Source organism: Scatophagus argus, chromosome 17, assembly GCF_020382885.2.
Source record: "Scatophagus argus isolate fScaArg1 chromosome 17, fScaArg1.pri, whole genome shotgun sequence".
Classification (NCBI taxonomy): Eukaryota; Metazoa; Chordata; class Actinopteri; family Scatophagidae; genus Scatophagus; species Scatophagus argus.
In genome coordinates, this window is record NC_058509.1 from 11,952,996 (window position 1) to 11,980,969 (window position 27,974).

Below are 27,974 nucleotides of genomic sequence, written 5' to 3' on the forward strand. Positions count from 1 at the left end.
ACTTTCCTGAAGATCAGAAAGTACACTGGACAATGTAAACGTCTATGTTATGCTTTGGAAATATTCAATAGTAATGTAAATTATGTTTGATTTATAGCTTCTTTTTTTCTTAAAATTGTGGACACACCTGTGATCCTTTAACACTGCAGATATACCCCCTCCCACACACACACACACACACACACACACACACACACACACACACACACACACACACTCACCTGCCGACGGTGTTGTTGCTCCCCCTCCTCCTGCACTCTCACACTGGTTCTCCACTGCAGTCTCAGTCAACTGTTGATTGTGTGAATGCCATCTGAAGGACACGATGCTCCCGTTTCACTATCAGCCTGTTCTACAAAAGCAGGTGAAAAGGATAGGCCTGTTTACATTACATTTAATCCAGCGGGCTCTTCAAATTATCATTATATTCATTATGTCATTATATTCTCATGAGAAATTAAACGTAGATGGTATTTTGTGGCAAAGAATACTTCAAATAAAATAAAATTCACCTCAGTGTCTAGCATTTTAACCCAGATTTGGGTATATTTACCAAGATTTGTGATGAGATTTGTCCACTATTAATCATATTCCGGATGATGAAAAAAAAGCTGTGATATGACCATAACTGGCAGTCATAAAGTATGTAGTCTGTAAACCAAAGTCATCTGCTGCATTAACCATGCAGTACATGACCGTGCTAAGATGGTGCTAAGATGTTGCTTTGAGGCTCCTTTGTTAGCACTGAGTAAAGCACTGGCTGAGATCAATACCTTTTCAAAGTAAACTGGGTCATTAAGGGATAACCACCACCCACCTAGGCCTTTTCTCATCGACCACCTCTGGATGGAAGAAGGACGGGAGGGAGAGAGAGAACAAAAGGGAACGGCGTATAGAGCTCACACATTCTTTGTGATTTGTATGGCTGCAGAGAGCTCTGAGAGCTTGCCTATCTCGAATAGATGGTTATGCATTGTTACGATTATAGTAAGGTATTGTTACCGCATGTGCTGCATTATTAGATTGTATCATGTTCTGGTGCTGTGGTGCAGGTAGCTGCATTGTTAACAACTCTCTCCTAATATAGAAGCCTCCCTTAGAAGATGCTTGGTTGTATTGATGCTGATATGAAACCACATCTGCCTTAATATCACAGCTTCAAATTAGAAACACATACTTTATGTCTCTTAATAGCAACACCTGCACATATTGTGGGTGATTCTGCCTTACCTTTGTGGTAGGCAAAGAGCAGCATGTAAGTGTGTCACAGGTTGTACCTTGGGAATACATTTCTGTTTATAGTCTTGCCCAGCGTGAGAAGTCACGACTTTACTCCACCTGGACAGGGCAAATCCTCAACCTACATACAGAGTGCTGCACTGGATGAAAATGGAAGCTGAATATGTCTTCGTGTACTTTGCTGTAATCAACTTTTTCTTGAGCCTTATGGATTATGTTATGGAGAAAAACGAAATCAGAGGAGACAAGGAGCTAAAGGAGGTAAAGGAAATAACCCTTCACAATAAAATGCAAAAAAAAATTAAAGAGGACACAGAATCATACACCAAATTCAGTAGCATCATTGAATTGTGCGAGGGAAAGCTCCAGGTACACTGTATGACATCTTGGTAAGACTTTTCTCAGCAGTAGTTAAAGCAGCTAACATAATCTTTCTTTACTGATTGTAATATGCTTAACACAGATAAATCGTCAAACAACAGCTGAGCTACGAGAATTGTGCAGCTGGCTGGTTTCCCCAAACTGTGTGAAAGTAAGTAAAGGAGTGATTCAGCTTACCCATCAGGTGTAATGTGTGTCGTTGCTAATCAGGTCAATGCAAATAGTTAAAAAATAATTTTCTGGTAGTCAGAATCACAAGAGGCATCTCTAATGCTAGACCAAATATCTACCCATCAAATCTGGGATCAACATCAGGGCGGCCCCCGCCTCCACTGTGTCTATATTTACAGTGAGATTTAATTGCACTTATCTTGCAGTCAGTGACTTTTTCCTCTGCAGTGGTTCAACAATGTAGCATGTTAACGTTCTGCCTCCATCCATTTTTGGAGGGGAAGATGAGGGTAACCTGGATATACCATGTCACAGGTTATGCATGGAGTTCATCAGTTTTGTGGAAAATATCTAACCAGTATGTCCTGCCATGCCTTGGTAATACACTGGTATTTGTGTTATGAGGGACAATAGTGTACGGTGTGTGTAAGCTGACAGCGTTATCAGTGAATCATACAGGGAAGCACTCTAAGGACTGCTTCGGAGGTGCAGTGTTTGTTGACACTCCAGCTGGTAAATTGGACATGTGGTTGTGCATGGCTGAGTCTGTTCAACTGAATCTGTCGAAAATGGAATTGGGTGGCAATATTTACCTCCTTTTACGTTCTCTCCATCTCTATGTGCTGTGTGGATTCCCAGGCTCCCCTTTCCATATACAATTCTTTTCTCCCTCTTTCTCTCAAAATAAGCATAAACACACTAAATTGCCCCCAACCTCCACCATCACCTGCACTTCTCCTTTGCTCTCCTCTCACTTTTTTGCCCAGGTCCCCCCCCCACTCACCGCCACTGCTCCCCCGGACTGCAGTTGCTAGGCAACAGCTGATTGAGCATGAGGAGTATGCAATTGACCAATTAGAAGTCTTCCAAATGAAAAGTGGTGTCAAGAGTTGCAGCTAAGGCAGTTACAGCTAAAGCTTTATCCAGTGTATGCTGTAAGCGGACAGCATGTGTATTAACATGTAACACACACAGGAAATTGTGTGCCATTGCGGTTTCTTCATTTGGTTTACCTTAATGCGTATCGGTGTGTACTTGTGTGTGTGTGTTTGCGTATATCCAAATGTGCGTGTGTGTGTTTTGAGCCTTTAGTCATTATAATATCTGATGTTGTCAATGTGATCTCACTCAAACACACACATACACTTTGCTTTGCGATCCAGCATCCATTCCTTTCTTTCTTCCTTCTATTTACATCAATACATTGCTCTTTAGCCTAATGTTTCCTTGCCTCTTTCCTTCCCTCTTGCCTCCTGCCACCTTTCACATTTCTCCCTACCATTCATGCAGCCTTTTCCTCTCCTTCCATTTTCCTCCCCCTATCCGACTCTCTTCCATACCAGAGACAACCTCCATCGGTGACCAGACACATCCATCAGTGTTCCTCCTCCTTTTCTCTCATCCACAGCCCTGAGGATTCCATTATGGCTCAGCAGCTGACACACATATACACACACAGAGTTTAGGGTAAGGCAGCTCTATCTCATCTCGCCATGGGCTCAGACATGATTAGTTAGAGACTCAAGATAGTGATGCAGCTTTTGATGATGGCAGTAACACTGTATGTAATGATGATGATGATGGTGACGGTGATGATGAGGTGATGACGAGGCACACTTAGACACAAATGTTTCTCACAGTTGTTCAGCCCTTCCATGCATTTGACCATCATTAACCTTGGTGACATCCAGAAAGCTGCTTGTGTTGATAAGGAGCGCAGTACATAAGCACAGTACTAGTTTTCACGGTGACACATGAGTCTGTATTATTTCTTAATGTGCATGTGGATAGCAAAACTGAATCACTGGAAATAATTTTACAGCTATTATTTGACTACAGACATGGGTGCAAATTTCCCAAAAAGTCAAGGCACTCCACTTTGTATAAACATTGAAAAGCTTTCGTTATAGTAGCTACATGATTAAATCCATCTAGCCACTGTAGAACAGCATTGTCTTTTTAATCACAAAGCAACTATGGTAACAAATTTTTAACTTTAGTGTCTTAGCATAAGAGTATGCACTCCCTTTTTTTCATGGCAGTCATTACCCTTTTTGTGGTAAGCATTAGTGTGTGTGTTCCCTTTCTCTTCCAGTTTGGAACTACCACAGTCTTTAATGCTGCTAATCACTTCTTATCATGTAGGCAGCGTGAGATGGGATAGAAAGACCAGCCAATAGTAATCACTACTCCTGCACCAAGGATGCTCTATGACCTACTAGCTTACCACACAGCACAGGGCCAAGCTGAAAGTATCGCTGCCAGGGACTGAACAAAGTGGAACAACCCCCACCCCCTGCAACAAGGAGCCTCAATCAGTGTTGTTCTTGACTGATTTAAGCACAGGCTGAATCGGCATAAATTTGGAAATTTTTGCATCTGGGATGTAGCATTTACAGTATTTTTCTCTACTTGTTTGTGAACTTGCTTGTCCCTCAATTAGCACATTATACCCAAACCAACAGGAGTAGCTCAGCGATATCACACACAAGCCTTGTCATTTCGTGTCGTTAATGATTATTTTCAACAGTAAATTTGCGACACGTCATGAATGAGGCCGGTGTTGTTCTGCATGTAATGTAATTCAGCCAGAATATGGTGTAAACTGTAAACCAGAGTGATAAATTCATGCATAAATTAGCAGCTGTGAGATGACAACTGCGTTAATGCAAGATGTACTGGTGATTATATTTTCACTCTCATTCCTAATCACTTTTCATTTGAACACACAAGCTGCTCACACAGCACACGGCCTCTGCAGTGATGTGTTCACCTCAAGGCAGCACCACTGACAGACTCTGGTGCTTCAGTGTGAGGGGAAGGGTCAGTTAGAGAGGTTAATCACTGATACAACCCAGTTTCACACAGATGTAAACACACTTAGTACACCACTGCTTCTAGGAGTCAGGTGTAGGTGATCACCAAGGTCGGCCAGTGATTGGGAGATGAGAGCACTTTGCCACTCCTTGAACAAAAAGAACCAGCGCTGCCTCAGCACTATGGGCCTGGGAATACAAATACATTCAGCTAAGTGAGAGAGTTCTTTTACACAAGACCTTGAGCCTTCGGCACACTGTAGACTTTACACTAACAGTATAGAGGATTGAAGATAGGAGGACAGGGAAAGAGCGATAGAGGACTCAAGGAGACTCGAGGGAGACAGAGAGAGAGAGATGAGAGGAGAATGGAAGAAAGGTAAAGATAGGTGAAGAGAGGACAGGGGAAAGTAGCATGAGAGACGGAGGAAGAGAGGCTAAAGAGAGACAGAAAGAGATGGGGGAAAGGGAGAGTGAAGGAGTTCAAAAAAAGGAGAGAACTGTAAGCATCCCTGCTATAACTACCAAAATAGAGACGTCAGGGGAGATGAAGTTGAAGATATGTGTAAGAGACAGTGAGAGAGGGGGGAAAAAGGTGTCATGGCTACTTATCATCACACTGCCGAGGGTGACATTGATTAGCACTTGCCATCGGCAGGGAGCCTGTGAGCCAGTCGACGGGAAGGTCAGATAATTAAACCCAATGCTGCTGCAAAAAGCTGGCACTGCGCCAGTTTCTCTCCCCCTCCTGACTCATTGGAGTTGGATGAAACAAACTGTTGTTGTGTGTGTTAGTGTTTACTGGTATTTGTGTTAAAAGTATGAGGAAATGTGTGGGTGTGGGTGTGTATATGTGTGCACGGAAAGCCAATGCGTAAGAAATGGCTCCAAAACTGCAACACAGAACAATTACCCAGTTGAATCTGCTGAAAATGCAAATATTGTGAATGTCAAATGCCTGACGGATAAGCGGTATAGAAAATGGATGGATGGATGGATGGATGGATGGATGGACGAATGTCAAATGACATGACTGATAGACTGGAAAAAATCTAAAGCTGCATGCTTAGTTTATAGAAGCAGCTGTTAATTTTCTTTAAGTCACCAGAAGTGACGATACTTTAACATTTTGTTTTGTTTGATGACTCTAAATTGCTCTGCTCATGTAACCTAATCCTCTGGAGAAACATTTTTCCTTCGCAGGTAAATAATCTGCCATTCTCTCACCTCGCTGTGTTGCGATGTTGTGATGTTGTGACAGAAACATTCTGACCCATCTAAGTGATGTATGGGGTGTTTGTGCGCGTGTGAATTTCAACTCTGCTTAAACCCTCTATTCACCACTCTTCCAACCTATGATTTTGTTTCCTGTTGTTTCCATAGTCGACTCTTCAAAGAGCCCTCAGAAGGCTTTTTTTTTTTTTTTTGGCATTGGGAGCGGAGCACGGTGAGATTGGATTTGACCCCTGTGAATTTTCTGCCTACTTTGATCTTAGTGTGCATCTTATTTTTAGAGCCAAGCACACTTTTTTGTTGTCAGCTTGGCAGTTAAAGCATTAATATTGCTTCAGGCATTATTAATAATGTTCTTTAAGTAAAAAAAAGAAGAGAGGGTGTAGGTGATGGGAAGAAACATTCAAGGGAAAAATCGCTCCAATTAAGTGGTAATCTGATTTTTAGCAGCGGATGACATGCACACAGCTGGCCGTGTAAAGCCGTCGATATTGTTATTTTAAGGAGACTCTTTTAGGAGTCAAACTTTTAGTCTCAGCTTTCAGAGCTCAGAGAGATTTTTATAGCTGCTCATTGCCTTCTGTCTTCTTTTAAAATGCCATTGCTGCCAAGAAATATGCACTCAGCATTGCTGTATTTCAACTGATATATCTGGGACTCCCAACCAGTTAATCAGAACTGAAGAAGCCTTTTGGATGAGAGGTGAAGTGTCTTCGCTTTTAAACTGAAGTCCAGTTGCCTCAACTTAAGCTCTTCTATGAAAGATGACCTGGATGCCTGAGAATCTACACAGACATTTCAACTGATAGTTATCATTTTCTGATGTACCAATAAATGCCCCATGTTTGTGATCCTCTTTACCCTCCAGTGAGTGTAACAAACTGTCCTTGGGCCTGGTTTCAGCCCTCTCAGCATCTCCTGCCTCCCGAGCTGTCTTTCAGTGTCTGCTGAAACCTCTACTATCCACAAAACCTCTGGAAATACAAAAAGCAGAGAGAACTTATGAACGTCTGGGATCAATACTCTCAGAAAATGCACTGCGAGATGGGGAGGATATGGTTCTACTTAAACTATACACCATCCACTTAGGTTTGCTGTTGCTGTTGCCCAGTGGCATCCTATTTTTTTTTTCTTTTTGGCTTCATTTTTTAAGGAGATCTTACACTTCTACTGTTTAATGTAGAAGTGGCATCAGGGAAGTGATTGTGTCCTCAGTGAGGTCAGAAATACTTAGCAACATTAGCATTGGAGTTGTTGCCCAAGTTACACATCACAGAGGAAGTGATCTTTGTTAGCATAAACTCCAGTCAAACAAAAAACATAAACGCACCAACCCAGCTAGTACTGCTTCATTTAACATTGCATAATGCTATTAATCGAGCCTGACTGCTTTTTTTATTTTTTTACTGCATGATTGTCACAGTGAAATAAAGCAGCAGTAGCATGTTGACAACACGTTCACTATAAAGGCCGAGGACTAGAGATGACTGCTGAAAATTACAGTCATTAATGATGAATTACCTGTCATGTGTGAACTGCTTGTTTATTTCTCTGTTAAATTGTCTGATTGCTTCTCTGTGGCGCATTGCACATTATCAGCTGCAGTGAGGCAGGCGCTCTCTGTGTGAGATTTGAATGGTGAGAGAGTGAGAGAGCAGCGACGCAGAAGAGGTGTTGGGAGCACAGAGAATGTGAGAAAGAGCAAGAAAGAGATGATGGCAGAGAGAGAGAGAGGAAGAGAAAATAGCTGGGAGATGATTAGATAGCAGTGAAGAGATCCTCGCATGCTGGAAGCACAGTGTGCTGATTGCCAGTCGGTTTGGTTCGTTGTGTGTGTGTGTGCGCGCATTTGCTTATCGCCTGCCCGTGTAAATGCATTCCTTATGTATGTTTACAGAAGTGGTGTCGTTACCATACAGGCATGCCACCTTCATCCTCCCTACATGGACAGCCATCTGTCCAGTAATTAACCTGACTGACACAATGTGCAGCATCGACTGCCTTACCGCCCTTCACCTAATCCCCGTGTGTGTGTTTGCATGCGTGCAGTGTGTGTGCATTTGTCCACCTGTCTTTCATTTTGCTGGCCTGCACTTACTTGCGTCTACCTCTTAGGCAGTGATCCTAATGGATGGATCTGTTCTCTCTGCATGACAGTGGGTGCCCATGTGCATTGCTGTGATGTAACCTGAGGCAGAGAGGAAAAAACAGTCCGTCTTATGTGTACTGCAACTCTAGCACCTCCTGTACTCACATTCATTAGTCATTATGAGCAAAGTGGAGCTGCTAAGAGGACCAGATTTAGCTGGAAAGAGCGGTGGTAGTTACAAAAAGGCACAAAGGGAAGGTAGGGTTGTGTAATTGAGAGCCAAGAAGGTGTGAAACAGCAGTATTGGATTCTACCTGATGGCGGCACACTGATATTCTCAATGAAGGTAGAAATGCAGACTTACCCAGTTACCCTGCCTCGCACTTTATAAACACTTGAGAGAAGCATATGGTGCGCACGTGTGTGGACGTGTTTTACTCGCCTTGTGGAAACAAAAATCTGTTTACACCTTCCTTATTGAGATAAAATGCATGTTCCCTTGATGTAAATGATTATATTTTAGGGTGAAGACTTGGTTTAAGATTAGGTTTCGGTTATGGTTGGAGTTATGGTTATGGTTAGAGTAAGTCTCCTTGAAATGAATGTAAGTCTATGTAATGCGCCTGTGGGTCATGGAAACAAGACTGTTTGTGTGTGTGTGTGTGTGTGTGTGTGTGTGTGTACATGTGCATGAATGAATGGTGGAAGAGTTGCCCTGCAGTTTCAAAATAGCCGTAACAGCAGTGCAGCATTTCTCATGTGGAGAGTACGGTATCTGCAGTGAAGTGTCAGATTGCAGGCACCCGTGGAAAAGCTGCATTTCCTCTGTTATCTGTCTGTATCATTTCATCTATATGGTATAGCATGTCTACTTTATATACTTCATTTTCAAATGAGATAACACCCTGACAGTTTACACAACTTAAGGGAGGAAGTATTAGATTAGTTTTAAACAAGATGAACCTAAAAGTATATGGTCATATTTCATGGCCCTTTTTAATATGCCGTGCAGGCCTATAGAAGGTACTAAACAGGTACTATTTTTTTAGCTGATTTATAATTAGTTTGTGTTCATTTATGTCAAAGATTTATTTACTGCACTTCTGTACGTATGCATACAGTTTGCATTCCTTCACAAAACATATTGGTATTGATTTCTGCTCAGATTAAATGTGCTGCCATGTCCTCAGAATGAGATTCACGTAGCCTCAAGAGCCTGATTGGATCGGGCGATCGATAAGGTGGCAGAGAAATGGAGAGACGAGAGATGAGAGAGAGAGAGACAGCAAAGAAAGAGAGAGGGAGAGAGATGTATTCGCTGTTCTTCATTACACCTATAAAAGGAAAGAAATGAGAAGTGGCAGCGAGGGAGTAGTAGCATTTTGTTGCAGCGCAGTTCCAACTCAGTCCTGAAGTACTTTTGCGTGATGCCTCTTACAGCATATATAATGTCGCAACGAATTAAAATGAAATATGTAAAGCTTTACACATTGCTAATGCATATATGTGCATCAGTGAAGTATGAAGCGACAATGGTATGGAAATGCTGCAATCCCATGACAGAGGACAAATTAGGATTTAGGACTTTGGCTGCAATGTGAACATATATCCCAGATGTACAAATGTACTATAGTCAGAGGAACCAGAACTAAAGTGGGACAACGCCAGAGGAGCTCCGGTGAGCGTCACGGAGAGGGACAGACGAGGCATCACAGGGCTCATCTGTCTGAGATAGCTGAGTATAATTAACAAGGCTTTGGTTTTTAATTAATCTGCCTCAATCAGAATGGAAATTCTATTCTTATATTTTGGACTAAATTAATTCAAGGACACGCTCTCAAACAGCAAAGTCCACAGACTGTGTACTCTTGCCTTTTTCCTCCCATTGTTCATGCATTCTTTCTCAAAGTGTTCTTTGAGAGAGAAAGTGCTCTTTCTTGTGTTTGTTCTCTCTGTTCGTCTTTAATTCCTCTTCGTTCAGATAAACTCTGACATGGTCTAAATCAGGTGACGTGTTAGAAAAAATATTGTCTTGTGTTTCCTACATTATTCCAGTCACCACCTTTCCTGCTAGGGAATGCACCAACCCTGCAGTGCCCTCCAATGGTGGGCCCGTGCCCAGGGAGGATGTGGTGATGATCTCGATGGCCACTCTGAACCAGCTGAGGCCTGAAAACAACCACAGTCTGACCAGCTGACGATAATAATAATCTCTCTGTCACACTGCCAGGTCCGTGTGGCTGCGACATCAGAGAGAAACTATTACTCTGCTTTGCTGGGGTTTACGTGCTCTCTAATCACCTGTCTCCTGTCCGATTGGTTGATCTGTGGATAGAGATTCCCCCCCCCCCCCCCCCCCCCCCCCCCCCCCCAAGGGGTCTGAGGGGTCATAGGAGACACATTTAGAGGGCCATGCTACCAATTATACACATGCATTTCAGCAGACTTGTCACAAGGATTTCTAATCTGAAAAAAAACAAGTTGCATAATGTCCTAGAAAATGCTCAACAATGAGGGTGATGCGTGGTGGAGTGAGTTAGTGAGCTCACCACATGTACAGAAGGTTGAAATCCCTTCCTAGCAGCAACCTGGGTTGGAGTCCCGTGCTCCTGCAGTCCTTTGCTGCATGTCTTTCCCTCTCTCACCCCCTACTCTCTCTTACTGTCCTATCCATTAAAGACATAAATGCCTCCAAAAATGTAAAACAATTAAAAAAGTGCTCAACAATATACACTCTTCACTATCACTCTCGTTTCCTCAGCCATCAAATCATGGTGGAGGAGGGGCAGGACAAATACCACAAAGACCAGACTTCACATCCTGCATGTACAAGTCCTGAACTACGACAACAGTGGTGAAGAAATTTATATCAGTATCAGCAAGTTCTCTAAACGGTGTCGACATTTTTATATTTGTTGATAACACCAAGTATCCACAAAATTAGGCACTTGCAACAAATAAATTAACCGTTACTTTGGCGGATGTGCTGCATCATAGCAACCAAAGATCCATCCATCCATTTTCTATACTGTTTATCCAGTAAAACACATCCACACACACACACACACACGTGCGCGCCATATGCTGGAGCCCATCCCAGCTGACTACAGGTGAGAGGCGGGGTTCAACCTGGACTGGCCACCAGTCAGTCGCAGGGCTGACACACAAAGACAGACAGCCACACACGCACACACTCACTGCTGACCACTGCACCACTGTGCTGCCCAAGAGCAAAGATAATTCAAGTAAATTCTTGGACTTGTTTTCATTATGGATCATGGAACAAATGTTTTAAAAGTAGCAAGTAGTCACACAGTGAGGAAAGAATAAATTATCTCCAGAAATCAAAAATGGAATTTTATAATCACTCAAAGCCCTCCATATGCAAATCATACTGAATTGTGAGATGCCTAGAGAGTCCAGTCCCTACTAAATTAGGGAGTTGTTAAAAACATGATTTCCTGTCTGCGGCTTTTATTGTTTGTCCTATCGGACAACCCAGATGTAAATGCATCCCAAAGTCTTTTACAGTGAAATAGGTGAGTAAAATGTTAAAATATAAAAGATTAAAAACAGATTTATGAAGAAAAAAAACCAACACAAATAGCTTGGCATATTAAAAAAGGGAAATTCTTCAAAACAAGTGTGTGCGTTATCACTCGGCTGACCTCACCGCCACTTCTATTTATCATGCATACACTACCTTCTATACCTGAATTTTGCATGAGGCTTTCACAGTGTGCAACACAAATCAGAAAGATAATGACATGCATGACTGTCTTGGAAATTTCCATGAGTTGTTTTATGTGTATTAAAACTGAATGAGAGGCCTGTGAAAAGTGACTGAGAGATGGGTGTTTATTTTTTGGGCAGCAGATAATGATGATGTCTGAAATGCTTTGAAACCATCTTGCTACTGTTGACACAGTGGATGGCTGTGTGGCCACCGTGTACCAGACTACACAGTTATTCTGTTGCTCTTAATGGTGTCCAGCCCATTACTGTGAAAAGCATATGTTCTTGCTAAAATGGGAACACAATGAGGGACTGTTTGTCCAAAAAACGTTTGTCTTGTGCTTTGATCTCCTTTCTAAATAGGCACTTTTTTGGCATCCTTTCCTGTCTTTTAACAGCACCGGAGGGAAGGCCGCCATCACTGAAAGAGATCCAATGGGCTTGTTTTCTGAGCTATAGCACAAATATATTGGATTGTTGAAGAAATGGGCTACAATTGGATGAAACGCAAGTGTGTGTGCGTGGGTGTGTATATGTATGTGTATCTGTGTCTGTGTCTGTTATATTTGAAAAGGGAAAAGGGAGCTCCGTTCACCAATCTCTACCTTGAGGACTTGAAAATGAAACGCTGGAAGTTTTTTGACAGTTTCATTTTCAGGTGCACTTCTGCTGAAGATATGTGTGTGACCTCGCCTACCTTGAATGTGCTTTGCTTTGCAATACATCAGCATCTTTGCTCTTACGAGCAAACCTTCAGTGGTTTCAGTCCACACAGAGCACCGAATCTGGTCCTCCTAGGTGAGCAGGGACACTGGTTTGTAACTGATAGTTTAGATATTGTCTTGGTGAATTAACTATTTACGTACATGGAGCAAGCAAGACCGTGCCTCACATCCATGACTCAGGTGGGGTCCTCCTGTGCTGTAATTGGTGGTGCTGCATCATTCTTGGATGTGACTGGTTGCTGTCCTTGGGGACGCAGGCCAGTGACAGTTGAAGTAATTGACTGTTAAGCTATTATGGATTTCCTGCCTGCTGCTGATGTAGCAAAGGGACAATCAGTCTGCACTGTACACACACTGGTATTTAAAAATGCTCTCTCTCTCTCTCTCTCTCTCTCTCTCTCTCCCTCTCTCCCTCTCTCTTACACACACACTTAGCCTGGTGATAAAAACAAACAGTACAAGGTGTGGATGTTTACATTACATACACCAAAGCATGTCTAATTGTCGGTGTATTTACTGAAAAATGGAATGAATTGAGACATTGTTGAGCTGTGTTTATTGTCATAGATAGTACAGAGATGGAATTAGGATGGTGTCTGTGTTGCAGTTTCTCCTCAGGCACCGGTAGCCAACCATAAGGTGTTGTGTTTGTCGGAGCCAAGCTTTAGCTAGGTGGAGAGATGCCCCTGGGAGTGTCTGACTCACCCATACTTGTGTGGGTATGTGTGTGTATGTGTGTCTCTCATGCAGAGGCTGTGAGGTGTTGGCAGAGCTGTCATATTAAGCCAGTGGCGTTGAACTCATTGTGTCAGCTCCTGCAGGCTGCAATTGATGCTCCTATCATAACGCTCTTTCTTCCATGCCCTCAGTGTGGCACACTGGCCACATTCTTGTCATTACTTGCCCCCGACACGTGCGTGTGGGCATGTGGGAATACATTTGCAATTGCAAGTTTGCAGATATGCCTGAGTCTGTATGTTTGTATGTGTGCCTACGTTTGTGTTTTTATACAAGTGTGTGTGTGTGAGTACTTCCTTCCTGCTCTCATAGAGCATCATGGAGCTCCTGCAGAGCATTGCTGCATATCTGCATCATTAGGTCTCTCCTTAAGGTCGAGCGAGAGGCCAAACCCAGCAGGCAACGGATTGGGACCAGAGAATAAAAAGAATGGGGAGAGGATAAGGATGGAAGAGGAAGTGAAACAAGACAGCGTATTAAGGAGCAAAAGATCAAAAGCAGGGAACAAGTGAAACATGTGGCTAACTGAGATGAAAAATGAGAGAGGCGGAGAGCAGAAAGATTTAGGGGAGGCTAAAAACATTCAGATGGAGTAAAAGGTAGAGAAACTGTTCAGTCAGAGAGAGACAAGCAGAAAGATGGAAAGTACATGGTGAGAAAGACAAACAGAAAAACAGAAGTGAGGGAGACTAACATGCCAGGCCTAGAGGAGACTTTTAAGGGTCTGCACTGCAAAAATATTATTCATGTGTGTTGTAATGTAATTTTGAGATGAGGTGGAATAATTTCATCAGGTTAAATGTCCCTCAGCCTGCTGAGAGACCTTTAATGAAGCAAGGGACCACATAAGGGCTGACATAAGGTTGGCCACTTCTCTCATGTCAAGATAGTACAACTTAATTCCAGCAAATACATGTACAGTAATTGGACATTTTTGGAGCACAGTGCAGCTCTCCAAACACCTGAGCCCTGTAGCCGAGGCCAGCTGAAGGAGGACTGTGACAGGAACAGGTGCTCTATTATGCTTTCTGCTCCTATTAGCTTTCATATGCTATCAAACACACTTAAGCTTATGAAATTAGCAGTGCAGAAAACATCCATCCTAACAAGTCACTTAAGTGAGTGTTGTCACAACTTGGCTCAAAGAAATACAAGGAGACAAGAGCACTTGAGGTCTCAGTTTTGGTTTAGTAAGCTAAATATACTGCTTAATATGAATATAATATTATACTTATATAATATAGTATATATAATATCCTATATAAAAGTATAGACACACAGTGTTGTCTTAAGTCTCATTTTAAACCATTGACATGATGTTCACAGTTTTGCAAACATCCTGAATGTGAGGGATCATTAGATACTGGATAACTTTTGTCAATCCACTAGCAGAAAATAAGTTAAAACTCAGAATGAATATATGATGAAAAATAGTTTAATACTGACAATTTTGCTGGGAGCATTAAAGAGAGAGATAATGGACAGAAGAAGTCTTTGACAGGTGGGGTAGAGGATGAGATGGTAAAGATGACAGTGGCATAGGAAGTGAAAATGGAGAAATAGGAAGCACAGGGTTATGTAGCAACAAAATGTATTAGCTTTATAGAGGGCACAGTTCCAATCACAGACACACAACTTCATAGTATGAGCATAGAGAAAGGTGCCAAATTGTAGTCAGTATAAATATTACCATCTACTCTCCTTGAAAAAGGAGACAACCAATACTTAGAGGCCTCCACCACTAACACAGTACAGTGCAGTGTGGCTTGCCTGTGAATAACAGAGCCAATTAAGAAACCACAACACAGGGCTCATGGCAACTTGAGGCCTCAGAGGACTCAATTACTGCTCTCGGTTTGCAGGGACAGAGGGAAAGGTAGACAGAGAGAGACAGATTCCTCAAAAGAGGATAGTGCCATTTTCCTCTTCTGGAAGAACAGAGATTCTCGTGGCCATCCATATGCAACATAGGTAATCAAATATCATAATGACAGTGCATTTCCGGAGAATAACGGGGCTGGGCTGTTTGCTTTTTCTTGCAGGGAAAATTCCTTGTGGGTATTCCCCCAACCAATTTCCTCCCTCACCATAAAGGATAAGAAAAATGAATATTTGCAGGGTTGAAATAGGTCATTTATAGCCTGCATTCTTATTGTGTTGAATCACTGTTGCATTTGATGTCATTAGGTACTGGAGCGAGAAGTATCTGCAAGCAAATTAATTCATTCGGTGAACATATTGCTCTCGCTTGTGGCGGATTTAAATACAGTAGGTCGGCCTGTTCAATTAATGTTTAACATGGCAGATCATTTCTAGTAATTTCCTGAAGAAGATATTATATGATACAATAGAATGGTCTTACATCAGACAGTGTAAACATGCAGGGAGAGAAAATGACTGGAAATTGTCTCTAGACTGTGAAGTCACTTTCTGGCACACATTTGCTTAACAAAGGATGATGGGAAATGTAGTGAAGCAGGTAAAATGAAAAAGGGTTATTACTGACATAATGATGCTGGGCTTTTATTTCGGTGTATTGTGGTCCATAATTACTATGACTGCTATGAAAGGGCAGTGGCACTGAAGGCCGTTCTGGTATTGAACCAAATCGAGAATTATCGCCTTGAGTAGAAAAGAGGGGAATGGAACAAGAATGGGTTGAGAGGGAGTGTTGCAAGTGGAATGATGAAATAAGAAGAGGGAAAAGGTCATCAGCGAATGTCATCCTAAGCCTTTCAATTAGACGCTGGAGCAGAATTATAGAGAAGAAATTTGCCATTAAAATGAGATTTGTGCGATATTTCATTTTTGTGATGGAGGGCACAGAGCTGTGTGTATGTGTTTGGTGCTGAAAAATGTACAATAAAATATGTGCTTGAGTGTGTGTTTCTCACTCGGGACAAACACCTCTACTAATCTCTGTAACTGTTGATTTAAGGAGACACTGAGGGTCTGTCCGCCTGCAGATGAGGTTTGGAGTCATCAACCACTTGTCTGTCTGCAAGCTGGCAAACAGAAAAAGGCCAGGAAAAAAGGCCCATTTTAAGCACTCGAGAGAGACAGCTGCTAAGAGAGGGATATCTGGAAGGAAAAGTGAGAGTGAAAAAGATGCAGAAAAGAAAAGGAGAATACCTAAGGGTGAGGTGATGTGTGCGAATAACTTGTCATATCAGGTGGCTTATCCCCAGTTCTTGTTGCTTTCCATTTGTCACTAAGTCAACCAGGATTTATGAGCTACACAATGGTGTTAAAATAAGTGTTTGTGTGCACTTGATGCTTTAATTTTCCTGGGGCAATGGGGATGGACATGAGGGTACACTAGGTGCTCATTTCTGCAAATTCTGCACAGTCTAAAGCTGCCCCTGTGCATTCTCCAGTGCACCTCCCAAACAGTTTGATTCAAATCGTTGAAAATAAAGACATGCTTTCATTGATTTTTCAATACGATTTTATCATTATGGATATATTTGCTTACTAAGGATCATGAACATCTACAAAAGTTAAGTCGAAAGAAGTTTAAATCAAATGACTGTTTATGTGAAGGGGGTTGCTCCTCATGACAAAATGAATTTCTCAACATAATAAGTTCAACTAAGCAAAAACAAAATGGGACAAGTCTGCCCTTGGAAATCTTGAAAATGGCAGTGGGCACAAGTCAGCACACTGGCTAATAGATGGTAGAACTTTCCTTAAAAGATGGGGATTATGCCTTTAGTTACTCACAGCTGTGTACAAACTCAGAGGAGAATGTTCTTAACAGGTCTGCAGCAATGTACTAGTCTACCTCCAAAGGAATATACCCTCCCTCCAGCAGTATATACACATGTCGTTAACAGTATTCCCACTTCTCTAGCATTACACTACCTCCTAAGAAATATACCTGATCCCCTCGCACTGTACTGTTCTTCTATAATGATGTACCCACCTCCTTTGCAAGTGTGGCAACAATGACCTAAGGCCGTTACAGTTACACCCAACACACAGCCCTAAGCTGCACAGTGTGCAGATGGGAACTTTGATGAAAGCTAGCGCAATGACAGGAAGTTATGTTAAAAGATAGCAGCCATAAAAGCAGTTGGAGGCTACGATAACAAAAGCCTTAGCTCGCAATCTAGCAGACTGCCAGGCTGTACTGCAGCATTTACATATTCTAATGAGCCCAGTGTTCAGGGTTAGTCGCTTACACTAATGACGCGTTTAGCTCTTAATAAATCAGTTAAGGCAGCTCCCTGCTGGAGCCCAGGGAACTGCAACCGTGTGTGTGTGTGTGTCGATTTCACTTTGTGTGTATTTCATTGTAATGTAGATTTGTGTATTTGTGTGTGTGTGTCTGCCATTATACTGTAATTTTGTGAGAATGCATAAGTGACTAAGTCTGTTTGTGATCAAGTATTTACTTGTTTCTATTTTAGTGCTTGTGCCAGTGTGTCTGTGTTTTTGTCTACACTCTTCATTTAAATGTGTTTGTGTGTGTGTGTGTGTGTGTGTTTGCATGTTTTTTTGTATACTTTCATACATGTACATGGGGTTGTAACTTCTGCACTGTTACTTTGAAGTGTCCACGTTTGAACTTGGTACGAGCATTTCAACAGAAAAATGATCTTGTGTTTCTCCACCTTTTACCACTACAACTTGAACACCCTGACATGTCTTTTAATGTTCACATTTGACTTTATCACATCTTTGATTGACTGCTTTCGCACTGAACTTTTCTCTAAACTTAACCGGTGATACTGAACCAGGATTACGGCGCTCTTCTGTCTTCTTTGTTATGGAGAGGATTCATGAGACTTTTTTTTCCCAGCCATGGGACGCCAGCAAAGGCACGAAAATCGTTCTCAGGTTAAACATGAAATTTGACACATACGCTGACACATCAAGACCAATTTAATGGTTCAGAACAAAGCATGCTGAGCCATCGCTACAGGAAACAGGAGAGGAAACAAGGATGGGCTCCCACGATCACAGACAATCATCAGTGAATAAAATTAAACTCTGCAAGCTGTTAATTTCCCTGCATGGAGCACCGGATTGTTTCCGGTCTTTGGGCACTGTTAGGTCAGCCAGTTATCTGAACAAAGTGGAATCAGTCCTTGGTCAAAACATTACTGTACCAGTTTCTTGCAGAGAGAGGAGTAACAGAAAAAAAAGTCCTTTCACAATTTCATCACAGTACTGCCAACTTGGCCCAGTGGTGGTTAGAAGGTCGTTGGGCCGTGGTTCTATCAGAAGGATTAGTTCTCAAATGGGATTACAGGCATGTTTGAAAAAGGGAAGAAACAGCGGATGGATGCTGAAGCAAGCAAGAGAGCAGAAATATTTAAATACAGACAGACACAGTCAAGTAAAAGAGATTACTTTATCATCATTAGTGGGGGGAGGAGACTCTTAAGAGAGATGGAAACTGTATGGTGAGATGTGAATTTTGTACTTTAATGAAGATTAAAGATTGAAAGATTTGCACGAGTGTGTGTGTATATGTAGATCTGGCATAGAGAATAGTGTAATTATGCTTCATTTTGGGGGCAAGGGGGTTATCCTATCTCTGTTGTTTTTTTCTTCTCTACCTTACTCCCTTTCTTTCTGCCTCCACCTTATTCTCTCTATCTTAAGTGAGCCAGAATAATATCTGTGAAAAGGCACTGGAGTGGAATATCCTGGTCACCCATCCGGTATGGACTAGGACACTACAGTAAAATACACAGAAGCTCTCTCATACAGGCACTCATGCACACGCATGCACTTGTACAGTTAGATGGCATTCACACACACACACACACACATACACACACACACACACACACACACACACACACACACGCACACACAAAAACACACACACTGTGAAGTGGCATGGCTGAGATCCACATGGCTTGGAGTGCCAGCGGCGTCTTGCTGCCCTGCCACCGTGGCCCCTCCGCATGTAGGTCAGCCACGGCCGGGAGCTCATCACCCTTACCCTCCACCCTCCCACTCCCCACCCCAATCCCCCCTTGCCTTCTTCTGTGACACCCACTTTCCTCACTTTTTTCAACCCTTATTCACCAGGCTACTTCTTCCTTTCCTTCTTCTAATTTCTCATTCAACAGCAAAGCTATTCAAGGCCTTCAGTGCATGCTTTTCATTCAACTTGTTAGTATGACACCAAAAAAAAAAGGCAATCTAAGAACCCTTCCATAATTTATAAAAAGTGCAGGGAGTAATGCTGATGTATTTCCATGTTGTCACATCTTGACCACACATCTGAAACACACATCTGGAAAGATTTTTTTCAGATTAAAGGGACACAATTCATCTGAGTATTGACAGCCAGACTTTCTTAAGATAAACAGCGGAAGCCTTCTTGGAAAGTTCTCTTTGCTGAGTTCAGTTAGACAAAATTTTTCACACCCTGAAAGGTGACTGCGTGTCATCACATCCTGATGATCCTCATCCTCATCAAGTGATGGAGGCAGGTGCTTTGCTGCTAATACTCACACCCCAGCATCAGGAACAGAGACAAGGTCCTTTAACAGTCTCATCACCTCAGTGGGGAGGCTGAGGTTATCAGTTTGGGGGGGAGAGCTTGTTTTAAACATAATGTCATTCAACTCTATTTATTGCAGCAGGTGAGATGTGGGTGACATTACACATTACAGTGATGCATTACTTAAAGATATTTTATATATGTACTTACATGCTTTTATAAATGCTAAATAGGGGGACTAAAAGTTAAAAAAAAAAAAACTTTCTTTGAATGCCAATATTTTTTTGCCCAAGTTGAGCCAAGGTCTTGATAGTTTAAAGTTGAACTATCATTCTGTCATCTATGGTTTTTTTTGTTTTTTTTTCAATCAACATTTTGGCAACAGCTTTGTTGCCATCATTCTCAACAGCAGGGTCCAACCAGGCTGTATGTTGACAAAGACTAATTATTGGCAGCAGGCAAAATAGGACAAAGGGAAAGAATATGGATTTGAGGGGGATACTCTGTACATAAATAAGATAAGCAATTACAGTTCCAGTTTCAGGAAACTGTATGCATAATTTAGAGCAAAATCTAAAAGAGTTTGAAATATTTCGTTGGGATGAGTAGATCAGAGATGATATCTTTCACTTTGAAATCAGGCGTGCTAGATTGCCATCTGGGTTGTGGCTGGACATGTGCAGCAGTGGCGAGCGTGTAAGGAAATATCTCCTAAATGGGTATGAACTCTTTCTTTTTTGGCATCACAGGCGTCAAACTCCCTGTCCAACCAGCTGAGCTAATCACCCACTATGCACTTCTCCTATCTGCTTATCTAAAGGCCATTACTGCTGTTCAGAATTTCATAGAGGGCTCGTGAAAACGGTGCTCGCTGCTTTTCAAATGATTTCCTACAAATTACTGTGGCACCAGGATGCCTTTCATCTTCCCATCTCTTTGCCCTCTGTGCTCTTGATGTGTTTTTCTCCCCCTGCTACTCTCCAAATCTCTCATCCTGGCTTTTCTACATCCCCTCCTCATTCATTCTTTAAATACCTCCACCCTTGTGCCATTTCTCAGTGCACTGAATACTTGCAGTTGCTTTTCCTGCTTTCCCCAGTCCTCGACACTAAAAACCTAAAATTACTTTTGAATAACTGTGCTACAGTGTACATGGCACTTCTTAGGTCTCTTCTAAAACCACTTTCAACACATAAGATTTTCCATAATATGATATTTGTCACAAGTGTAATCTTTCACAATCCTAATAACAGTAATTATGTTCAGACAGTGGAGACAGGCTGAAAGAGACATGCGACAATCGCTAAAAACGTCTCTATTTGCATGTATGGAAACAGATAATGTGTTTGTGTGGCGTCTCTCTCAGACAGTGCTGTATCCGTGTGTTTCCCTCGCAGTCCCTGTGCCCAGGAAAACAGTTGGTGGGACTGAAATCCCGGGCAAAACATAGTGCCACCCGCTGACAATCAGAACCCTACCAACCAGCTGTCAGAAAATTAAATATTGTTATTATTATCTCATATACAACATTACTTACTGTTATGAGAAGGTTATCAAGTAGTCTTGTTCACACTTAAAAACTTTTGTCATCTCCCTTAAGGACAAAAAGGTCCTTTTTTTGTCCTTAAGAAAGATTCTTTCTTTGCTTTTTCAAAATATGATACTGCCCCAGAGTCCATAGGTTCAACCCCCAACACCTATCAGGGTCTTCATCTGTCTTTCCTACTTTCAAAATGCTAGAATCTCTTCTGTTGTAATTGCCAATATGAGTGATGGAGTATTTCTGTCAGTGTTTGCCTGATGGATCATCTGCACGCACGCACACACACACACACACACACACACACACACCATTCCCCCAAGCACATTACATATGTGTGCTCACAGAATGTGCAAACGTTGGCGCCAACAGGGACATATGCTCGCACACAAACACACACACACACACACACACACACACACACACCTCTGTGTGCTGTAGCTGCAGGTGACAGTGAGTGAGCTCTCCATTTCCTTCCTCACTTGTTGGTCCATCTCTCCAGCAGACCGGAGGCCATCATATCAGAGTGGGATCCATGTTCAGAAATGAACCTCAGTAGCTGTGGCTGTTGAGTCAGGGGAAAACAGGAGTAAAGGATGCTCTACAGTGTATTGTTGTTCTGTTTTTAATGCTTATATGTTCATTTTTAAATGGTATGAATCTTTAAGTTTTCCAAAATGCATCGTACATCTTAGGTTTTTGAATGTGTTTTCCTTACTTCCAGGCATCCTGTGGTTTCTTCTATACAATATGAAAATCAGCTCACAGAGACTTCCCTTCAACATTCATTCATGGTTGATTTTATTTTTGCACAAAAGAACATCATCGTTGCATGGTAACTAGAGGCATGAGAGACAACTTTTGAACAGCATCCCATTCGAAGCTTTGTTACAGCATGAAAGGATCAGACCTGGAAGACAAAATAGTCAAACAATGACTATGAATAGGATAATAATCCTTTCCACCAGTGCATTCCTGTGACGAGCTGCGGGAGTTTATTGAATCAAGTGTACAGTCTCTTTCCAAAAAAAGTTGTGACACTGTGTAACACAAATATAGAACTGAATGTGACAATTTGCTAATCCTTTTTGATATATACTCAACTGAAAACAGCACAAAGACAACATATGTAACATTTTACCTCATCAACTTCACTGATTTTTGTTAACATGTGCTCATTCTGAATGTGATGCCAGCAACACTTTTTAAACCAGTTAAAACAGGGGGGAAAAACAGGACTAGAAAAGGTGTGAAATGCTCAAGAAAGACCTGAGTGAAACATTTGAGAGATAAACCGGTTAACCTGTAACAGGTGATAGTATTAATGAGTACAAAAGGGGCATCCTCAGAAGACTCAGTTGTTGTGTAAAGAATATTACAACCTTGGCTCAGAAGACTGTAGAACTATTGACTGTAAACAGTTCGTTTTGCAAAGGATTGTATTCTGTTTTTATTAACTTTTCACAAAGCATCCCCACTTTTTTAGAAACGTGTTATTAATAATGTATTCCGTGAAGATGAAAAAGTCAACTTTGATCTGTTCCCATATTTGTCAACCATGAAGTGCGTTTCATAAACACGTCAGATGGTTGGAATTTCCAGTCAGCTCGTCTCTAATGTTCACCTCCATCTCTTCCTTTTAGAATTTCTTCTCCTCTTGTAAGTCATTCTTCACTTATCTCTCGTAAGGGACATGACTGACACCATCTATTTTTCTTATCTCCATCATATTTTCTCTATCCTGCATTTCCTATTGTATTTCATTCACTGCAGCTTTCATCTTTCCCTCCATACATCTTGCTTTTGTCTTCTCTCCATCTCACCCTCCACCCCCCCTTCCCTCCGTCACATCCTTCATCGCCTCATCTAGCCTCCATCTCTCCATAGACAATCTGCCAGTACTGTACCCGCTCCAGCCCTCCCAGAGAGATCCCGTTATAGGGCTAATGCTGTGAAAAATGACAGTGAACCGACACTTTTACTGCTATCGCCACTGCTTTGGGGCCGCCTGCAGTCCTGTTGCCTGGCAACTCTCCAGACAGCTTCCCTCCATAAGGCAGGAGCTCCTGTGTGCTCCGCTGTGATAGAGACCCGAGCCTAATAAGCATTATATCTCATTTTGTCTTATCATTTTGTTGTTAGTGACACAAGTTTGCTCGGAGCCGCAGCTATGCAAAGAGCACTGATGCGGAATGTGTCTCTCATATTGAATGAGCAAAATGATTTGCAACAAGTGTGACTTCTTAGAGAATTGTTGTTTGAATAAGAGGTTGCTCACCCAAAAAACATAAATATACATGAATGGCAAAGATGCAGTAAAGCTGTGCAGGAGAATAAAGCTGAGGTGTTCTGACCCCATTACAGGTTTTTGGGGTTTTTTTTAAAGGAATATGAGCATACAATTAACATGTCATACTGTAAGGTGCTACATATGCACTCAGAATGAAAAGTGCATGTTCATTTAAAACAAGCTGATTTCTGACCCCTTGCTGTTCCTTCAGATTTTTGCTCTATTGAGTAAACCAAGGGTGACAAAAAAGGAAAAAAAAAACAGAATCAATTTTTCACCTTTCTTGGTCGGGAATAGTGCATGTGCAATGTCTGTAAGAATAAGAATTTCCCTTCAGGGATAAATAAAGGAATTCTGATTCTGATTCTGAAGAAACATAACAAACACAGATGCTTCCACTCAGGACACAAGCGGGTCACTAAATGGTTTGATTATGAAAATGATGCCTTCACAGTCACCAGAAACGTCCACAGTAATTGAGACATTTGCGTGACGTGCTACAGAAGATGGTCCTCTCTGCTATGATCATGAAAACACCACAGAAGAGGATATATTTTGAAATAACAGTTCCATTAAAGGCCAGCGTGAGCATTAGTGACACACCTTCTCCCACCTTCTCCCTTCTCCCAGCAGTGATGTTAGATTGAGCGTTATGCTGTCTGTTTAGATAGTCGCTGTACATGTATTGAATGACAGCCGATATATTTAATTATATATATATATATTTAATTCTTGTGATACTCTCTTGCACTTTAATTTTGTGGAATTCAATTAAGTTCAATGGAAATGTTACTAGGTCCAAAATAAGAAATTAAAGAAAAGTCTTGACTTCAGTGTTAACAAATTCTGTCCGCTACACCACCACTGCTACAGTTCATAGTGGCCAGCAGCTTGCAGAATGATATTGTCTTTGCTGGCTTCATGATAAAGAAAACTGTGTCACTTGCTGTGACCATAAATGATTCTTGCCACTGGCTGCTGCCCAGAGACTTGGCCAAACCAAGCCACCTCATACATAACTCATGGTTATCTCCTGCTCAGTCCCAGCACATCACTTAAGTGATTGATTTTTTTTTTTTTTCATGAGATTACCTGTAGCTATAAGATGAAAATGTCTCAGGATCCCTTTCCTTTACTGTGGCAACTAATCGTGGTTTCTTGTAAAAATAAATAAATAAAAAACAGCCTGTTTGTGCGTCATCTCCTGCCCCAGTTTCCTGTGTTTCCACCTGCTTGATGGCTTTTAAGGCAGAAACACAGCTCTACCACTCCATTGCCTACAGTTTGTAGGAATCCCACACTCAAGTCCCAAAATAATCACAGAAATGAGTGACATGAGCCACGTGGTTGCAGGAACTCTCAGAAGGGGTTACAAGAATGCTATGACAATGTGTGAACTGCCACTGAAGCAGTTCTCGCTCTTTTTTATGTGTCTCTGTTTTGAGATATCAGAGGTTATCAAGATCTTCAGCAGATGTTGGAAAACTTAAATCTGAAACTGAGTTGTAGGCGGGGGGGGTCGTTGTGGCGTGTGATGTGTAACTACATACATAATCCTTTGCGGGACTGAATGTTGAAAGCGAAAGGCAGTAAGTGTGAGCTGCATGAGGAATACTGTGTGAAAACTGTATTTCCAAGGCAGAGACATGGGAATTAAAGCTAGAAAACTGTACTATAATACAACACTTGAAGGATATCCAGAAAATATTCAGTATCTGCCCATTTCCCGTCTCTGTTGGGTGAATCAGTATCGCTCTTTAAGCACCAATTTCCCATTTTAAGTGATCATCCTATAGAGAACCACTATTGTCAATCCATCAAGGTCATAGAGGAAGGCATGAATAGCTGCAATTTCCATTAATGGGAGCTGAATAGAGAATATGGGGGTCAAAATGACTAGTAGAAAGGTTATTTTTGCAGCACCTAGAGGGATGTGTATGTGTCGGTGTGTATTTGTGAATGATGAGAGCATTCACATCGAACAAAGTACTCACTTAGTGTAGTAGGATGGAGCCTTTCTTCATCTCTCCTTATCTTTTACCACAAAGGAATGAATTTCAGCAAATACTATATTGTAGATGCCTGTACACGCTTTCACACACAAACACACACACGCCATCTGCTGAGCCATTTGACATGTCCTGTAAGTATGCCTAAAGAGACTCACGCACACGCCCAGCGAGCAGCATGACATTATGCCCAGCCTTGCCCCAGGTGTCTCCGAGTTGATATATTGGTGTGGCCTCAGATGAATTCATGCAGGGCAAACGAATGCTCTTATTTGCTCTTTTTAAGAGAGTGAGAGAAGAGGTGACGTGTTTTAGTGTATTAATATCCACCTCGGGTGTTAATTTGCCCTGTAAGTCACCTGTGTCACAGGCTGCAGTGAGAAAGGAGTGGAAATGAAAAGAAAGCAGAAGAAATGAAGAGTCGGTAGACAGTGGAGAAAGATGGAGTAAGAAACAAGGGAGAAAGAGGGAGATGTAAATCACATTAATTAACGATCTTCATTAGTCGTGCCCATTAGTGTCCTAAATATGGATCAGTTTGACTTCAGCCGACTTCCCAGTGGCCATGATGGGACACAGTGTGATTACACACCTGGGTGTTTTATCACCGACACCCTTCGTGCTGACTGTCAGCGGCCAATGTGTATCACTTTTGTCCCTGATTGTGACAGTAGATCACCTGCAAAGAGAAAACCAGTGTGGAAACAGTTCATTTGCTTATTGAGAATTTCTTCTTTTCTCAGCTATTTTACTGGTTTTCTCTCTTGTTTTCATTGTTCCTCAAGGGAATGAAGTTTGACACATGTTGTCCATTTGGCACTCTAGATTATTTCTTCTTTTGTCTTATTTGTTTTTACAATAAAAATAGTCAAAAAGGTACTTTTTATTAAAAATACTTTTTGAGGTGGCATTGTGTTCAATTTTCTTCTTCTTCTCTGCCTGTGTTGTCAACAGGCGGACCCCCAAGGCAGAGACATAGCCATCCGTCCCTTCCTGGAGCACTGTGAGAACACCCACATGACCATTTGGCTGGGCATCGTCTATGCTTACAAGGGACTGCTAATGGTGAGAGGAGAGAACACAACCTGTCATCGTGCACTCACAGTCTGGACACTCACAAAGATGCACACTTACACTGTAATGTGAATCTTGATCTGAAGCTTACAGCTTTTTAAATGTGCATTAACTAGTCTTGATTCCTTTCTATTCATTATACTGTTGCTAAGCAAAGCTATTTGTGAAATGTACGCCAATATCAAACCTTGAGCATCTTCTTGAAAGACACAGAAAACTGAAAGTTGTAATATTGTCTTGGTGGTAATTATTCCTTTATCTTCTGATGCATGCTAAATAGGAGTATATTCATATCACATGCCCCCTTTCTTCTTCTTCCTGCAAGACATAAATAAATTGGGGTTGCTAGCTGACCCTGTCCATCATATGAACCCACACTTGACCATTAGCTGGTGTCTTATCTACCATACCTGCATACAACACGCAGTTAGATTCTTCACTACAACGGGGACATGTGTAGACATTTTAAAGGTGACCATCATAGTCCTGCTATACAGTGAATATATAAGACATTGTCTTTTTTGTCTGAAATTTCCAAATAGTGCATAGAAGTATAGGGGCTTTAATTAATCACAGTTTATGCTGACGTGGTCATGAGAGCAGCAATGGATTCTTCTCCCTGTGTAAGGCCATGTGTATAAAAATATGTTTATGGAATGAATCCACTTTAAGGAATAGTTCAGCATTTTTGGAAATATGCTTATTTGTTTTCCTAAGTTTTAGATTTCATTGCAAAAACAGGAAAAACATGGGTCATCGGATTTCTTGACCTCGATGACCAGGAAAACTGACAGACTACACGTACATTAAGGATACCAGGCATGAAACTGTCCATCACATAACATCTGTAAAACCATAATTTGTTATTTATACACTTGTGAATGAGTAAGAATATTTCCCAGAATCAGGTGAAACCAGGCTGTCTTGTGACTTAACTGACCCTTGCTCAACTCTGATAATTAAATGCAAATAGACATAGACAGTCTCCCAAAATCATTATTCAAATTTTGTGTGTTCGCTGATTGCATTTGAATATTGTTCAGTATTCTGAGTTTATTAGCAGAGTACAGTTGATCATTTCCTTATGTGTATATTATCACTGTTAACACAAGGGTGCTGACAGAGTGACAGCCTATGGGCTATACCTGGTCGTGTACCGGTCACATTGTGTGAGACACAGGGTTCTACACAGAGAAGTAAAGCAGTGGAAAAAGTTTGCATCAGGTGATTGACAGGAACCCACATCTGTATGAGGGACAGCACAGCAAAAATAAGCATTAAGGCTTGAGTCATTCCTGCCTTGAATCACACACATACGCACACAGGCTCAGGTATGAAGCCATGCACACACATCACCTCATATTCACATACACTCGTTCACACACCTGAGACGCACTAATCCTTGATGGCTGCTCTTTTAATTCTGCTCCTTGTCGAGCCATTAGCTCTCATCTAGACTTTAGAAGAA

The 27,974-nt window shown here is 41.7% G+C and overlaps 1 protein-coding gene across 4 annotated transcripts in view; it reads left to right on the plus strand.

Moving 5' to 3' along the window:
• Positions 1-27,974, plus strand: part of gabbr2 (gamma-aminobutyric acid (GABA) B receptor, 2) — a 166,975-nt gene that overhangs the window by 128,031 nt on the left and 10,970 nt on the right. For all 4 annotated transcript variants that reach the window (XM_046417964.1, XM_046417962.1, XM_046417963.1 and 1 more), the window contains one exon: positions 26,387-26,497. In XM_046417964.1, the coding sequence (XP_046273920.1) occupies positions 26,387-26,497 (111 nt within the window). The remainder of the gene's footprint in view (positions 1-26,386; positions 26,498-27,974) is intronic.